Below are 18,157 nucleotides of genomic sequence, written 5' to 3' on the forward strand. Positions count from 1 at the left end.
AGGACGATGTTGTTCTTGGTTGGTTGGTTGATTCAGGAACAAATGAAAGAGTGACAGACAAATACAGTTCTAAGGGGCTGGATGATGCAGCAGGCTGCCTGTCTATGCTGAACTAGACTTATGAATCATGTTTTCTTAAATAATGTTGTACCACTGACTACAACATGTTCTAAAAGTGTTTACATGTTAAAACATTTCAAAATTATATTCTGTAGTATCTATATTTCCAATAACCATGAAACGACCTGCCTGAGACACAGTTAAGGGCTAAGGAGAAGGACAAGGGACATCATAAAGAATGACTACAGCAATGCTTAGAAACAAGGATGAAGAAATTATTCATACAAATACAAGTAAGTGAGTGTAAGTAAGTCTTGCTTTTGTGTGAGTTTAAAAGACATCAAAAATATTGTAATTTTCACAATTATAGGACAAACAAAAGTAACCTGATTACTAAAAATCATCATTAATTAAATGTAACTATATACAACACACTGTTTTCGCACAGATGATTATTGCAGTCGCATAAGGGGCTTCTGCTGGGGACATTATGTCTGATTTATGTGTGGTGTGGTATTACAGATATTTGTCCACCACATCCATGGAGGACAAATGCCATGAAGAAGACGTGATGGCGCAGATTACAAAGTGGTGAGAAGAGAGAAATGACAGCTAGCTAGCTTACTACAATAGCATGCATGATGTCAATGCTTCAGCATCTCACCACAGAGCAACCAGTCTACGCAACAGACACAAGGTAACATTAACGGCGATACAAGGTAACAATAACGGCAATACAAGGTAACGTCACTTGGCCACATTTGGATTGGCTCTGCCTCACTGCAGCCAAGAAGCACATGCAGATATGGAAGCTGCAGAGCTCCACTCACTAAAAAGTCGTATGTGGCAGACTTGTAAATGGCATAATGGCATGTACATTTAGGCTCAAAACAATGAAGGAAACCAATTAGTTAAGAGACCTGTCTTATTTTCTCTTTTGTAAATTTTCTATTGCTCTTTAATTAAGCAAAAGTATTCCTTATCTGATTACTCGATGGAATAATCGATAGCTGCAGCCTTTATAATAAATATACTGTGACATGCAAAAAAATTTTCAACATAAAGGTAGCATTTCTTAATGGACAAAATAAAAATAGCCTGCTGCACAGAATCCTGAAACCAGCAGGCCTCTGCTAGAAATCGGGGAAAACACAAAAACTACTCTGGGGCTCAACAGTAAAAGGTCCCCAGCTTCAATACGCAACCAGATATGGATCACTGTAAACAATCTGTAAGGTCAAAAACAACATTTCAAAAGTCGAAAAGATGCAGAAACTTCATCACAATTCAGGGAAAACACCAGAGGCAGTGTGCTACAACAGAAACTGTATTTCAGAATGCACAACTGTTGAATGTAAAATGTAAATGTTGTTTGGCAATAAGCGCTGTAAATTACATGTCAAATAACTCAAATTATTTGGTTCAAGTTTAGATAGATATCATCTATCTTTGTAGCACTTGTTATGTAATTTAGTTAAACTCAGCAATCAGATCAAATTCCTCCTCAGAGCTACTGTGAAAGTTGTCTGAGACAGAATTGATAACAGCTATTTTTAAATCACAGCAACTTTCAATGTTGAGGTAAAATTGTCTTTTGGTTGAACATGAGAGATTTAGAAATGAGTAACTACATTCGTACTGCAAGAGTAGCAGCACTGCCAGCACCTAGCCTGCGTGTTAGCAAAACAGCTAACTGACGACTAAAGTCATTATGTCTGATTTATGTGTGGTGTGGTATTACAGATGAATGGAAAAGCTTGCAAGCCTCATGAATTAGCCTAATATTCTGTTTTGCTTTCACCTCTGTTACATACACAACAAGGGCTGTTAAATATACACTTGACATTAGGACTGGGTGATATGGCCAAATTTTTCTATATCACGGTTTGGCATGCTTTCTGGTATTTCAATAAATAAATATAAATTTAAGAAAAACTTTCAGATTTTCTGAGTTATCATAATCAGATGATGTAATTGTATATCACGATATCGCAACATATGATTTCATTACAAAATGATACCATTGAAAGACGATAAGTTATCATATTGGATTATCGCCCCAGTCCTACTTGACGTGTTTTCATCAAACTGGTAATTCAAAAAGAATAGAATATCATTGCACTTCCTTCTTTACATTGCCATGCACTATCCTGCTCTTAGTATTTCATGGCAAACCATAGAAAATGGAAAGGCATATTGCAAAGCAAAGACATTTATTAGTACATTATATAAACAGTAAATGCAAATTAGATTAGCATGACACTACGCTAACCTGTCTAGAAGGTGAGAGGTTATCGGCGAGAGGGGGATGCAGTTTTAATGATTTAAATAAGTTTGTAATAAGTAGTCAAAATACTGTACAGTTGTAGTGGCAAATGAAATAGTGAAGTTAGGACTACACAAATTCTGAGAGGGGGATGTGTGTCACAGTAGCCCTTTATCATGATGGATACAGACTCCAGTCACTGCAAAGCTGACTGGTCATATTACTCTCTTGAGTTTTCACTGAAGGGCTTCACTGACACACTGTCATAGCTCACAGAACTACACTTTATATCTCTGGCAAACTAACACAATGGCTCCACATTGGCAGTAAATGATCTGTCCAGTAGACAACAGTAGTTTATTGTTCTATGTCTTGATGATACTTTAAATACTCTAATACACTGTTATAAGAATAATACACAACTCATAAGATAACTGAGAACATACCAGAGCTGAGACAATTAGCCGTGTGATGAAAAATGAGTTAGCAACTATGTGAAAATTTTCGTACTCTTCAATGATAGCAAAATTAATATTATTTTGGTTTGGACTGAGCCTATAGAAGTGCTCTTGGATTTACTTTGTAATTCTTTCTACAAGAATGACACGAACAGTTGCAGCTGTTCTATTTGTTTGGAGATCTGATATACGAGAAACAACATCTTTGCTTGAAAACCTAAAGACAGTATTTAAGAATACATTTAACTCAGCTCATACAATTCTTCAGATCCAGCTATAAAAGTCTTCAAGTTTGAGCTAGGACCTCTTCCTGGACGGGGCCATTAAATGTGCAACGAGTGAGAAGGGAAGAAAGAAGGCAGAGTCAGAACAGGGTGGGATCAGAGGGAGGGGCAGCACTGGAGCGGGCCTGGGCTTGAATGCTCCATTGAGGTTTGGTGTTTTGATGGAAAACTGTGGCAGAGCTGGGCCAACTACAGCAACAGTGGCAGCAAGAGAGGCAGAGACCAGACCAGACCATGAGAGTGAAAAAGTAGTGAAAGAGGGAGGGACGAACAGCCCTGAGGGAGCAGGACTCTGACACACAGACATTTCTGTGAACGGGTCTCCCAAACTGAAGAGGAAGCAAAACAGTGAACAATAAGGAATTAGACCAACTCATGCAAGATTCAGGGGAAGCACTTATGTTATTCTCAGTTCTTCTTAGAATTACTCAAAGCATTTATTGGCAGGCACATAAATACATAAAAGAAACTACAAACTGATCTTGAGCTTACACGTTGGCAGGACACATCTGAGGTGAAACAAAGTAGGCAGACTTCATAAAGTAAGCTTTCGCCTAAATATTGTCCTGTCGGAACATTCTGCTGTGACTTGTGCTATATGGAGTTGCTGCAGTAATCTGGAGTCTCCTACCAGAAGGAGAGCAACACAGCTCACAGCACAGGTGTTGTTGGGGCTGGGAGAGGTGGGGCATGTCTGAAACGAGGAGTGGATTGGAGAGATTTGGGAGTTGCCTGCAGGCTGCAGAGATCAGACTGAGGTGTGTTCCATTCCAGGCGATATAAAACATAACCTTGCACCCTGAAAAACATCCTCAGATGTTAGATTACGCGTGAAAAAAGAGCGTAGACTTATTACTGGGGTGTAATATTGTAGTGACAATGTCCTCAGCTGGGTTTTGTGCTGAGTCATGCCAATGGCCTGCCACGTACCCTATGGAACTGGCAATAGCCTTCATGCAACTGCTTTAAAACCTCTGGTCTGTGATTCTATCTCAATGGTGTAATGATAGTCTCTTAAACAGCCTGATTCATGCCTGCAGCCTGCAAATGGGAGACGACACACACGCACATTGCTTGTTATCTAATCTATATATCTGAGTCACACCATGTGGGTGCACACACAAATACACAGCTAGCATTACATCAATGCTTTCCACTCCCTGCCACTGAGAAAGAAATTGTCTTCTCCCATGCATTGATACCAGCTTCTGTATTACAGAAGAGTAGTTTGATATCAAGCATACCAATGCCACACTTAACGTGTGGCCTTAGCAGTGTAATCATATACCATTGGGTATATTGGATTTAAAGAAAGTGAGCGAGAGAGAGAGAGAGAGAGAGAGAGAGAGAGAGAGAGAGAGAGAGAGAGAGAGAGAGAGAGAGAGAGAGAGAGAGAGAGAGAGAGAGAGAGAGAGAGAGAGAGAGAGAGAGAGAGAGGTGTGGTGTGTGAGACAAGAGCAATAGCTCTGGAGCTCAAGCTAAAGCCTCAGGGGGAAAACGGTGCCCTTTCTGCCCCAATAAACCTCATCAGGATTCCTGACATGAGGGCCGGGGGATAGACATTTCTTCACGCTATGCTGTCTGCTGTCCTCCAGCACTGGGAAAGGAAAAGAGGTGGTTCAACATGCTACACTGTCCACACTGCCCTGACAAAAAAAACTAAAAACCTGAAAAAATATTCTAATCCATGAGTCACTTCTATTTTTAACTGAGTATTTAGCTTCAATGTAGCTGTTATTGTCAGCACCACAATATAAGGTAAGTTGGAGTGTCTGCAAAGAACACATCGTCACCTGTAGGCTTGGACCCAAATATTCAGGTATTTGGTTTTCAATTTTGGGATTCGGACATATTTTTTTTATTTTCAAAACTGAAGAATATCAGAATCCTTTTAATAATCATTTTAATTAAACCGTGCTGCAGCACAGTCTTTCCATTTCAGCTCAGCATGAGAAACTTAATACTGTGTATTACTGTCACACTTCTATCTCCTCCTCAGGCTGGGCCTGGGTGCACAGCAGGGAGGGAGCTGCAGGAGCGACTCAGCAGTCTGTTACTTCTTGCTACCAAAATTAGCTGCTTTAGTTCAACAATGTTAGGCTTTGCAGGCTGAAATTCACCACATTTTCTTCAGAGGAAGTTCGCTTAGCGGTAGGCTATTTTATACAATGCAAACACCAAAACACTACAATGCTCTGCAATCCATCTCAGTAGAAAATGTCTGGGTCTAGTTATAACTGAGCGATCTGATGTGTGTAGAGGTCTGTATGGTTATACTGTTGGAGCCTAGTGTCGTTTTTAGGTGATTTCATAAAATTAAATAGTTTACAGCTGCACATAATGCCAATGCACTCTGACGCGGAGCTGGCTGGCTTTCTCCTACCCTATGATGACATTTAAACTGATGCAACCTTTAGTAAAAGCACATTACTAATATCTTATTCTCTCTAAAGCTCCATCTATGACATTAAATTTACTAACGGAATCTAGCACCAAGATGATAGAGTGATTAATTATCACCAAGGGAAAACCTTAGTACAACAAGAATACCTAAACTAAAGATTCTTATTGCAAAGGTGAAAATAATTTATAGTGCATCCCTACACTTCCTTACCTTTTCCTATCCTAGCTTGCCTGCTATCGGAATAATTTGAAGTTAGGGCTGGGCAATATGACCAAAACAATATCACAAAATAGCATTTTTCTAGTTTTCCAGTAATTCAATAAATAAAGTCTACATGAAATAACTACATAGTGAAGCCTTTTTTTGTATACACCTGTGTGGATTAAATATTTGACAAATGAAAAGTACTGTGTATTTTCCAGGGATGGGCATGAGCAGTTAGTTCCAAAATCGAGGAATCGCATCAATTTCTCAAGGGTCAATAGAGTACTCGTTTTTCAAAATCTATTTTTAGAACGCAATGCATCTTCCTGCAGGAATAATAATGCACAGCTATACAGCCTACCCAACACCTAGGCTGTAGGTAAGCATTCTGTTAATTATCAGTCTTGCTGTGGCGAACAGGCACTTTGCTGGCACCTGAGGTGGCAGTTATTAGCAGGTGCTGCTATGCCAGAACGCTGAGTTTTTTGTAGCGATGCCTGTTGGACTTCCACAATTCCAGTGGGTTTTGCTAAGGACAAATGCATGGCTCACTGAAACATGCTTCTAGCTCGTGGACATCCATATTTTCATGTCCTCCCAGAAGAGGGTGTCCAGTGCCTCTGTGCATGCGACGCTGCGCCCGCAAATGTCACTGCTCCCCTTCATATCGTCTGGGTCTTGCACAGAATCCCTGTCATGGAGGTCACAAAACGTATCTCGCATGGTGAGGCGACGCGCTGGTTCCAAAAATCAAAGGTGTTTCTGTCTCGGGTCAAGCACGTCAGCCAGAGGTGCTGTGCGTGCATATACGCGCGCACACAAAAAAAAAACAAGCGCCGTTGCTTACCAATCGAGTTAATTTGAAACACGGACTACTCAAGCAATCGATCACTCTATTGACCAGCCTTATTTGAAGTAATTCAGAAAGCAGTCATCCACTGCACCTGCAGATTGTTGACAGAACCTCTGTTCTAAGGAGAAAGAGTAGGATGTGTTAATCTGTCTAGTCAACCCTGATTCAGCAGAAACTCTGTAATCCCAGTGCTCCAGCAGGCTGCTGGTCCCTCTCGCTTTTTAATGACAACCATCCATTTGCTCCTATAGACAAAGATTGCACAACAACAACAACAACATATCTGTGTTGTTACAAAAAGAACAAAATGTTTTGTATTTTATTGTATATGAACTGGAGATCAAAATTAGAGAGCAATTTATAAATACTTGATTTAGTCTGAAATACTGTTATTTTCTGTTGTTCAGAATTTGATAGAATAACTGTTGTGGTTATGCAACTGCTGTACTAGCATGTTTTTTCTAAATAACCAAGGCACAAAAAACACTTATTTTTGTGAAAAAAGCAGTGAGTAAAATTAGAGAACACTTTCAGATACCTCCCAGTTATTGGTGTTAATCTGGAACCTGGTGACAGTTTACTTACTTCTCCTAGTTACTTTCCAAGATGGCTAGCTGCTCTAAGGTGACTGAAAGCCTTAGACAGCATGTTGTCCAGATGAAAGCCAAAGGAATGACCCTCTCAGTCATTGCAAGAGAGGTTGGGCGTTCACAGTCTATGATTTCAAGAAAATTGAAACTTTACAAGGACCCAGATTCATTTAAGTCCCTCAAAAAAGGCCGGCCCACGTAAAATAAGTGTACGAGAGGACAGGATTATGTGAAGACTCTCAGTGGGGAATCGGTTCAAAACTGCAGCTGGAGTTGCTCTCCAGTTCAGTGCTGACCAGGGCATTGATCTGTCTTGGCACACAGTGACTCTTCGTTTAAGACTTTTGGACTGAAAGCCCACTCTACAGTGACCAAACCTCTCATCAGCAGAAAGAATAAAAAGGCTTTGCCTTTGCTGAGCAGCATGTTGTGTTACAGAGGAAAACTGGTCCAGAGTGCAATTCAGTGATGAGAGTAAGTTCAATTTATTTGTGTCTGATGGGAAACAGTATGTTTGATGTAGGACTGGGGAAAGACTGAACCCAAAGTGTTTAAAGAAGTCAGTTAAATTTGGAGGAGGAAGTGTCATGGTTTGGGGGAGGTTTTCTGCAGCAGGAATTGGGCACCTTCTACAGCTACATGGCAGGGTGAATGCAAATTTAAATGTGAACCTCCTTTAGCAATATGCAATACCTTCACTGCAACTGTCTCCCAAACATGGCAAGACAATGCCCCCTGTCACACTGCAAAACGGGTTACGCAGTTCCTTGAAGCTAGGCATATTGAAACAATGAAATGGCCAGTCCAGAGACGAGATACAAACCCCACAGAAATCTCTGGAAAATCCTTGGCAACAATGTAATGGCTAAGAAACAGAATATAATCACCCAACTGTGGAAGAGACTGCAAGAAGAATGGATCAAGATCAAACCAGAGCAGTGTGAGAAACTAGTGATGTCCTGTGGGCGCAGATGTGCTGAATTCATTCGAAGAAAGGGTCTCTATACTTCCTATTGATTTTTTAATCTTATAGTCCTAAGAAAACATTGTTCAACTCTTCTTTTCTGACACTGTAGTTACTGTGCTCTAAGTTTGTTCACTTTTTTTCCCCACAAAAGGTAGGTATTTGTGGAAGAGCTTGTTTATTTAAAAAAACATACTAGCACAGCAGTGCTATAGCCACAGCTCTGAACAATAAAAAAATATATATCTTTTTTTAGAATAAATCAAGTATTAATCATTGTTCTCTAATTATTATTTCCAGTGTATATACAGAATCCATGAAGTGGTGAAATAATTTAAAGAAGAATTTAAGAGCAAGACATCTAAGACACATCCCTAGCATCACATCTCTTGGGCCACTGTGCAGTCTGCAGAATATTATGGGACAGTTGGCTTCAAGGCTCTAGCCTAGTTCGTGGCTACAAGACCCTTAAATGGACATGTGAGAACATGACACTTGGGCAGGACAGCTCGCCACCCTTGTCCCCTTTTTCTCCATTGTAGTGATCCTGTCTTTCGTGAAGTGAAAGTAATGTTTGGGCCCTTAAGCTCTATTGGCAGCAGAGGATTGTAGAGGGTGTCCACAAGCATCAGCATCACTGGGCTGGGTGATAGACCCCAACTCCCCCAGCACTCAGGGCCCCAGCTAATGCCTAGACTTTACCCACACTCCAACATCACTACCCTAGGGCATCGCCTGTTTCTTCTCCTCTCTTCCATCTCCCTGTCTTTTGTTATCCCGTGTCCATTTCTTTCCTTTTAGCCAGGCTTGTCTTGACAAAGATAACTAAAAATATATATTACTACCTTCAAAAACACCCAAAATCCCAGGCTAAACAACAAAGGGGGCTAACCATTTCCACCTTGATATCTGATGCAATAGTAAATACTCCCTACCTTAGGCCATAATGAAAACGTGGTTATGGTGGGAGAAAGGGCCCGATTGAAGTATGGAATAACTGAATGATGGGATGAGAGAGTGTGAAAGGGTGAAATGGGACCTGGCAAGAATGAGAGTTGGTGTGTGCCTGCCAAAGTGGCATCCAGGTGTGAGCAGAGTCTCCTTCAGGTCCTCATTTACATTCTCTAAATAAACAAAACTAATTTGGTCAGTCGTTATGTGCTGACTTTTGTAAGTTAGTAAGTTGTAATACAAACAATTCAATTAATAATGCAAATAATGAGTTTTGAACCCAGCCTTCCACACATTCATAAGGATAAGGCAGTGGTTTTGCTGCATCAAGTCTATAAAGCCAACCACCCTAACCGAAATGTGACCATGTGATCAATAACCAAACCTATTTCCAGAGCACTGTGTTAAATGCATCACTGACAACTGTAATTGCGACTGTACAATAACTCCAGGATGGCACATGTTAAAATGACAAAATAGTAAGATGTTGCGCTACTTTAAAATCATAATTCACATTACCAAGTAGATAGGGTAAAGGTCTGACATGAGAAAGAATACAGGACAGCTGCTGCTTATGGGAAGGAGTACCACTGTTATGGATCGATTAGTGTCCCTTTTAACTGATTTATGCCTCAATGCGTCTGTGGCTGGTTGTAGTGATAGTACACGCTGAAAACATGATGATAACATCTAGAGTAGCTGTACTTGTAATGCCTTAGACACACCATGTCACCAAAAACAACTATTCACTATTTATTTTGAATGTGACAGATCAAGATCCAGAATAATTACGAATCAATGATCCAGTTTGCCATAAAAGTGCTTTTTCCTTTTCTGCTGCTCATATGGAAGTATGTTTAGGCTAAATATGAATCATAAGATACATATTTGTGTGGCAACTGACTATGTGATTGTTTGTTCAAAAATTTTACCCATAGAGGACAAAGTATTAGAAACACCTTTCAGATTCATGCAGCACCAAACTCCCACTTTACTACTATTACACTAGTAGGCTTATTGCAGATGGAGATGATAGTGATGGTTATAGTGACCAGAATTATCATTGTTATCAGTATTATCCAGTATTGTTAAAATGTGCTGAAATGTTAAAAGCACTTTGACACACAAAGTTTTGTAAAGAAAACCACAAATAAAATAAGCAGCATAATGCACTTTTTGTTTACGTAAACATTAAACAAATAACAGCCTGTCGCAGTGATTTTCTTTCTGTATGTTCTGCAGACAGAATAATCATCTTTTTTCAAGTTTCCCTCAGCGCTCATAAATACAAAAATATGACAACACTTCAGACTTAAACTCTCTTAGAAGGCTAAAAAAGGTATCTGGTCAGCTGTCACTGCCTTCCACAATGGTTTCATCACAAAACAAACCTATGCTGCTGTGCCTGTGTCCGGGAGACCGTTGCCAACTTGGGTTGATTATTCTTCAAAGTAAAGAGTATTGTTTGACTGTCTTGTAAACAGAGCCCCTTGATTTTAATTTTAAGTTAGTTAAAACATAATTCAAGTATAACGTTTTTACACTCTGATCCATAAGTATGGCTCCCTAGAGGCAGGGTAGAACTTTGCACATGTGCTCTTTCTCCTCCATTTCTACACGGTTATCTGTCAAATAAAAGCCTTTCACTTCTGATCAGAGCTTTAAATGACTTCTGGATACTCATTTTAATGCACAGTTCAGAGCAGCTGACACAGCTTTCCTAGTATCAGTGCTGACTAGATGGAGTAGAAGCATACTGCATTATAAGGGAGAGATGCCAAATACAGTAGACGCATACAAGCAGACTGAGCTGTCAGAACTACTCATGAAAATATTCTTCACAAGGAAACAAATTCAATTGCAGTAAGGCAAATGTCAACTCCAACGCAAAATAATTATCAATTTGTGTTGACATAATTGCTTTATTAGTCAACTGACAGAATGTCAATTTATGACAACTTTGATTATAGATTTACTTTGATTTATTTATCCAGGTTGGATGAACACCAAGCATTTGTTGGATGCAAAATCTCACGTGTTGCTTTTTTTTATTTTTGGGGGGGGTTTCGGACTATTGGCTGGACAAACAACCTGAGGATATCACCTTAATATCACCTCAAGTTGTGATGGGCATTTTAAAATTCTAAAAGAAAGACTAAATGAGTGATTGCCTAATAATTCCCATAATCGACAGTTACGTTAAAATCAATGATAATGAATCAATGGATAACACACTTGTTAGTTGCGATCCTATTATCATTAACCAGCCATGGAGACATAACTTAACACTTTTCCTCCAACAGGAAAACATGGAAACAATAAAGACAGACACCAACCAACCTCTCTGAATGTACCTGACCTAAGCTGGTGGACCTGGAGAGGAGCATGCAGCGTACAGCTACTTTGCTCACACTAAAAGCTATTGTTTACTATTTGTGATGTCACCAGCACCACTTCCCGGGAGGGCCTCAGGGGGTGTGGGAAAAAAATGTGGACATCAGCAGAACTCTATGACAAAGAGCTAACAGCACACTAAACTGATCGTCTGGTGGCCGAGCCCCAATAGATGTTGGATGCATACTCCCACCATAGCAAACAGAGCTAAAACAAAATGTACAACAACACACATAGAAGGAGAGAAAGCAAGGACAGGGAAATACAGAAGGACTTAAGGAGAGAGGGAGAAACAGACAATAGCATCAATCAATAAAGTCATTATAAACCACAGTGGAAAACACCCCTGAAAGCTTCTGTAGTCTAAACAATATTTATTGTGCAACGGAGGTACAGTGCTTGTTGTTTTCAGTCTGCTGCTGTCAACCTGTTTTGCTTTTTTTTGCATTAACACAATGTCCTGCATCATGCTCTACTGGTAGACTAACGATTGTTACTTTTAGGACACAGACCTAGTGAAACCAAAAGAAAGAGATGAGCAAACTCACTTGAAAGGTATCAACTAACATACTCTGACAAAAGGGAAGATGAATAGACAACAAAGTAGTGCAGCACAGTCTCTCAAGCCTCCACATGCAGCAGTGAATCTGAGATGACCAATTATACTGTATGTAAAACTGCACTGTCTAAAAGCAACATAACATTAGGTACTTCATGTCATCAGGAGTATCAGTGATTTATTTGCCAATCAACCGCAGTTTACATTTCAATACAGGTTTGCTGAAGTGATCGGAGACATGGTGGTATCTACATTGGTTAAGTTAACAGTGACAGGCATAGTGTTGTGCTAATACTATTAAAAAAAACGCCACAATAAACAGCACCACAATAGCAGTTGGTGCCAGCCACTGTTGCCATCATTGCAGTGGGGGAGGGGGGTCATGTAAAATGGGATCGGGCTTTCAGCCTCTAGCTCATGCCCTAGCCAGGAGGATATTTCAGATCTCAACCTGTGCAATAAAGCTTCCTTCTGCTCTGAATCTACCGACCACATTCCACTGTATTGGCCTGCTCTGCTCGCAGGTATGCTGGATTCAGGTTGGAAGGCTTGACGTAATGCAACAGCTTCACTTCTCTGTTTCACTGCCAGAGTACATCAAATTGAGAATAGAAACCTCTTTATCCTTCAGGTACAAAAGCAAAGGGGATTCTTGTAATAACGCAATAACCGAATTTTGACAATTTATATAACAATGGATGATACACACTGATCCTTCTCTACCATTTAATGCGTTCCTCAGGCCACGACAGATTATTTAGCCTGCGGTCTTAGCAACAACATCCTATCTTTGAGATTTAAATTGACAGATGCCTTAGATAAGGTGATTAGTTGATGAAGCTAAGGTCTAAATCCAGATTGTTTTAATAGGTGTAGGAGAAGGTTAGCTTTAAAGGCTTAGAGGTAATAGGGATGTTGAAAGGTGTACAGGGATCACAGGCCTGTTCCCCTGACACGCAGACAGTGGCAGGCCTTCTCAATCCCTGGACAAGTACTACTTTACTGTCTGCAGAGAAGTCCATCACCAATGCTGAGATCAGCAGTGTTTCCATCCAAATCTGATGTCCATCCTTAGTTATTATATTGTATAACATAGTTATTACTGAGCACAGCACCACAGAGAAGTGCTTTACTTGGACCATGTAAAACATATTTTCATCAGACTGTGGGTTGTGTTTCATGTCAATACCAGCATATCAAAATCAAGAAACTTTAACAAAACGTTGTGTTTTATAGCTGTGAGGGCTAAATTTGTGCATGTGGAGTGAAGGCCAGTGCATTAACAGAATATAAAGGTCGTTGTATACTGTACCTGTCAGTGAAGCTGGACTGTGTGTCACTCATTGGGCTTCCGGTTCTAGATTTGCAGCAAATTATATCCGATTAACATTTTCCAGAGTGTGATGAGGCGATTTCCTGGAGCGTCCTTCTCTGGCATTCGTCTGAAGTAGGCAAGGATTTTAAGAATGGTTTTGAAAATAGATTACTTGTGGGACACTGTTGGGTTGTTGCGAGGCACGGTCCAAACACAAGAGGAAACCAAAACACTGCATACGCGCTATCTGTTAATCGATACTTCTTTGCCAAAAAATGAATAGCAAGGAACCTAACCTAAATTAATCGGGGCCTCTGTCGTATTAGCTGTGCAGTCAGATGATATCCTACCCCGGCTATAAACAAGATTTTGGCAACAAGAACAAATATACTGCGTCAGCTGGCACAAGTTGTCGTGCATGTATGAACTCCTTGTAATAATCCTTTTGCATTCACATCCCAGCTTTCCGACGATATGAAATGTGTAAACAATATCCAATGTAACAGACAGCTTGGCCTCTGCGATGTAGTCCGTCTGCCACCACCGCAGTTCGGCTGAATGACCTCGGTTTCCTAAATGATCTTTGAAGATGCTGGAAATTCCTCCAGTCCCATTTGGTAGTCCCTGCTCCCAGAAATGCCTGTCTGTGGCTGCGGGGACGACTCTCCCGTGACCATGAGAATCGCTCAACACCGAGTTTACACGACCCGTGTTACAAATGAGCAACTGCAGCTAATGTTATAACCGATGTAAGACGTTAGATCCGGAAACTAAATTAGTTATATGGTCGATTAAAGAAAAGCACAAAGGCTTTTTTTAAAAAAAAAAAATCTGCCTGGCTGGCGTTGAATCTCGCCAGCTACCAGCTAACAAAACAGACGAGCTCTTTCAGCAAAAAAACTTTGCTTCGTATGCTCTTGTTTCGAGTGCAAACTAAGCAAACTCCCGTTCATAACAATGAGCCGGCCAACGACCGAAATATATATGTACACAACACAGCATGGATGTTGACTGGCTTTGCGATATGTCCTTCAAAAAGTCTCCTTGGGGAAAGAAAGTCCAGTGAAGTCGGTTAGCACAGCGCGACGCTCCTTGACTCCATGTTTCCAGAATCCAGTCGTTTCTCGGCAGAATTCCCGTTGGATGGAAGCAGGCTAGCTGTGTGTCCAGCTAACGGGACACAAAGTAACACCAGTCCTCTGTAAACAACGACAAAAAAGCCACAGAGGCAGGTTAAAGCTTTTAGCTAACATCAACCGCTGTTTTTTCCGAACCTAAGGCGTTATGTGTGCGATAATATAACTTGCGGAAAGGTACCAAAAAATCCCACTTTCTGCCGCTAGCAACGCCCTAGCCAGCTAGCTGTTGGAGTCCAGTCAGTAGCGCTTCCACTAACCACTTCCGCCGGGAGATGGGAACAGTCTTTTTGTTTCAGCATAATGTGAGGGCACGCTGCTACAAAATAACAGCAACTGTGATACTATACTACTACTAATAGTAGAACATTATTATCATAGCCTCGTATTTCATTTAATGTTTTTATTTTTTTTATATATGCCTATATACTACATATTATACTGTGTATGTAACTATATATAGTTATTCGATTTTTGTTATTTTTTGTGTATTTATTTATATTTTTTAATTTCTCAATTAATTTATGTTTTGGATTATTACATATATCAATGCGTTTATAATTTTCGATTAAATAAAAAAGAAAAATATGCAAGAAATTGTAATATATATTTCATAGGAATATATGAGGAATACAGTATTTTCTGAAATACTTGTTAAGTACAGTTAAACAAGTTGGTGGAGGCTTGAATTAAAAAAAATCTAATACATTTAAAAAAAGATAATAAATAGGAGTAAGCTATAATCAACTAACTATGGATTATGGATAAGTGGATGAAATAAGTGTATTTAAAAAAAACAAGTATTTGTTATTCATTTATATCTATGCTTTCTACTTGCGTAATATTATTACTCATAAAATAATTATTTATATATATATATTGCATATACATATATATATATATATATATATATATATATATGTTTGAAATACATTTAAATCAAATCAATATAGAAGTTATGAAGAAAGTTTTAATAAAAAATAAAAAGACGGCACAGATTAGTTGATTAATTACTCAGTAGATTGACACAAAAATGAATCGTCGACTATTTTGATAATCGGATAATGGTCTAAGCATTTTTTAATTGAAAATTGAAAATTAAAAATTCCCTGGGTCCAGTTCCTCAAATGTGAATGTTTGCTTTTACACAACCTTAGAGCCTTTTAACTGTTTTCTAGTGTTTTATAAACAATTGTATCGACTGTGTAATCAATAGATTAATTGATCCCGAAAATGATAATTTGTCACAGCCCTGGTCGTTTAGACAGTGGACATGATTTCTTTTTTTTTTACATGGCAGGGAAACCAGTCTCAAGAACCTTCCAGTAAGTAGGCACTTTCTTTAGGTGGTTGATTAACTTGATGATTATGTGTGTTGTTGCATGATTATTCCATGGTTTTCACGGCTCTCTGTGGTTGGTCTGGGACTGGAAGAACAGTCATTATGCTCAGTATTTAGGCCTACAGCTTACAGCCCAGTCCTTTGTCCAGCATCAACAAGAGTGATGAAACTGTCTTAACTCCTCCACAAAGTCTGAAAGAGGACACAGTGTTGAGTGGCTGTATGAGTGTGTTAAAAAGTAGATAATAGACAGAGAATTAAAATGCAAAATATACTTAAATCTATCTGGTGGCTTTCAATCATGTATTTTTATTTAGTTTGAAATGAATCTACAAAGACCAAGATCCACGGTTATAAATATTCATTATTCCATTAGCAGTCCACTGAATGTTTCTTTTGTATTACTGTATCTTTTCGTAGTATTACTGAGAAAATAAAAGATCACAACATCACCAATGATATAGTGAAGAATATAGTTTGTGGTGGATTTTCAAAAGGCAATTATTTGCACTACCACAATGAATCTGTCCATATCCTATTTACATTTAAATAGCCAGTGCTTGTGAGTAAAATATGTGCAATTCTTCTTCTTTTTTATAACAAGCAGCATACTAAATGTATGAGGTAGTACATTGTGATTATCTTCACTTTGTGCAGCCCTATTTCATTGTTTCTCACAGCTGATCATTTACTGTTAATGCATGCAATATCTTACACAATATTAAACTTTGTGTGCTTGGAACCCATGGACACATTTATTACACACATGTTCAAAACAGTTGAATTCATGCTGGACAACAAAATTATTAACTAAAAGTAGAATGTGACACTATATTCATTTAACAGAAATGAAAATAGACACACACACACACACACACACACACACACACACACACACACACACACACACACACACACACACACACACACACACACACACACACTTTGTCTGTATCTTATCATTGCCAAATGACTCCTCCTGTTGCCTCACTGATCATTCATATATAATTGATATGACACCATCATGTGGACAGTTTATGTAAGTTCACTCACATTCCAATAATGTATCTGAGCATCTGTGGCATTCAATGGTGCAAATGCCACTGATCCTTTATTTTTGATTGATATTGTTGTTCACAATCGATTTGAAAGCCTACAAACAATCATCACATCTTTATTTGACTTCACACAGGGATTACAAACACAATTCAAACTGACAATGGTTCTTCTCCACTCCTATACTTACAGTATGTTGGATGGTTTACAGTACAGTACAAGTCAAACACATAGGAAAGTACATTCAGATAACTAAGGCACACACCAGTTAGATTTTTACTTTCTTGGATATGACGGTGATGCTTACATGATTCTTAACAGCAGCCAGTTAAACAGACCTTGCATGACTGCAACACATCAAACCTCAATCTGATATAAATAGGAAAACAAAAGGATGGTAGGAGTTTTAACACATTAAGGCAGATATCCATTTGCATCAATATAACAAACAAGATGTGGCCATAATATATACATAATATGATATAAATTCTGAGCACAAAGATGAAACCTGGTAGTTTAGTTACTTTCTTGGCATGGAATAAATCCAATAATGGGGTAGGCTTAATCTTGTTAAAAAAATCTCTGCACATACAAACCATCTGCTTTTATACCATAAAGCACTTAAGTGTGTGTTCTGTCTGGACAATATGAAATCAATATCACAGTATTAAGATGAATATTCTTCTGAAAATAAAGATCACTCTTCACTTCACGCATGTTAATCCAAAAAATGAAATAACAAATTTTGTTTGTTAGTGTGTTTTAAATGAATGGAACAGACTTTTGCAAATAGGCCGATATGATTAAATCATCTCGATATAATTTTACTGACAGAAAAATGAAATGATAATTATTACCCAGCCCTAGTTGTGTGTGTGTGTGTGTGTGTGTGTGTGTGTGTGTGTGTGTGTGTGTGTGTGTGTGTGTGTGTGTGTGTGTCATACACACTGCCTTTTGTTAAGACTATCTATACAGATTAAGACAAAGAGCATTTACATCTCAAAAACATTTAAAGGTGCTGGATAAAAAAACATGTAACTGAAGTAGTAAAAGAAGTGGGATAAAAGTAAACTGTACAGATTTCTCAAAAAAAATTGAATTCAATTGTCTTGCCTGACAAGATCTGTGAGACTGAAACATGACTCTGTTAAACTCTGTTAAAATAAATTACCTTGGAGCTGTCAGTACAGATGTTTTGAAGTCAGACACTTCAAATAACTTAATATAACATATAAGGTACAAATTCTGACACCATTTCACCAAATATTTCAAGATATCTATTATAGTTAAATAGACTGAAACACAAGTGAAGTACAATAAA

General features: G+C 38.8%; 1 protein-coding gene across 1 annotated transcript in view; it reads right to left on the minus strand.

Annotated features, from left to right (window-relative positions):
* arhgef12a (Rho guanine nucleotide exchange factor (GEF) 12a) overlaps nt 1–14,646 on the minus strand; it is a 42,020-nt gene extending 27,374 nt beyond the window's left edge. The window contains 1 exon segment of the mRNA XM_083914461.1: nt 13,300–14,646. Coding sequence (XP_083770587.1) covers nt 13,300–13,331 — 32 coding nt within the window. The 5' untranslated portion in view covers nt 13,332–14,646.
* Nucleotides 14,647–18,157: the final 3,511 nt, after the last annotated feature.

Source organism: Echiichthys vipera (assembly GCF_963691815.1).
Source record: "Echiichthys vipera genome assembly, chromosome: 5".
NCBI lineage: Eukaryota > Metazoa > Chordata > Actinopteri > Perciformes > Trachinidae > Echiichthys > Echiichthys vipera.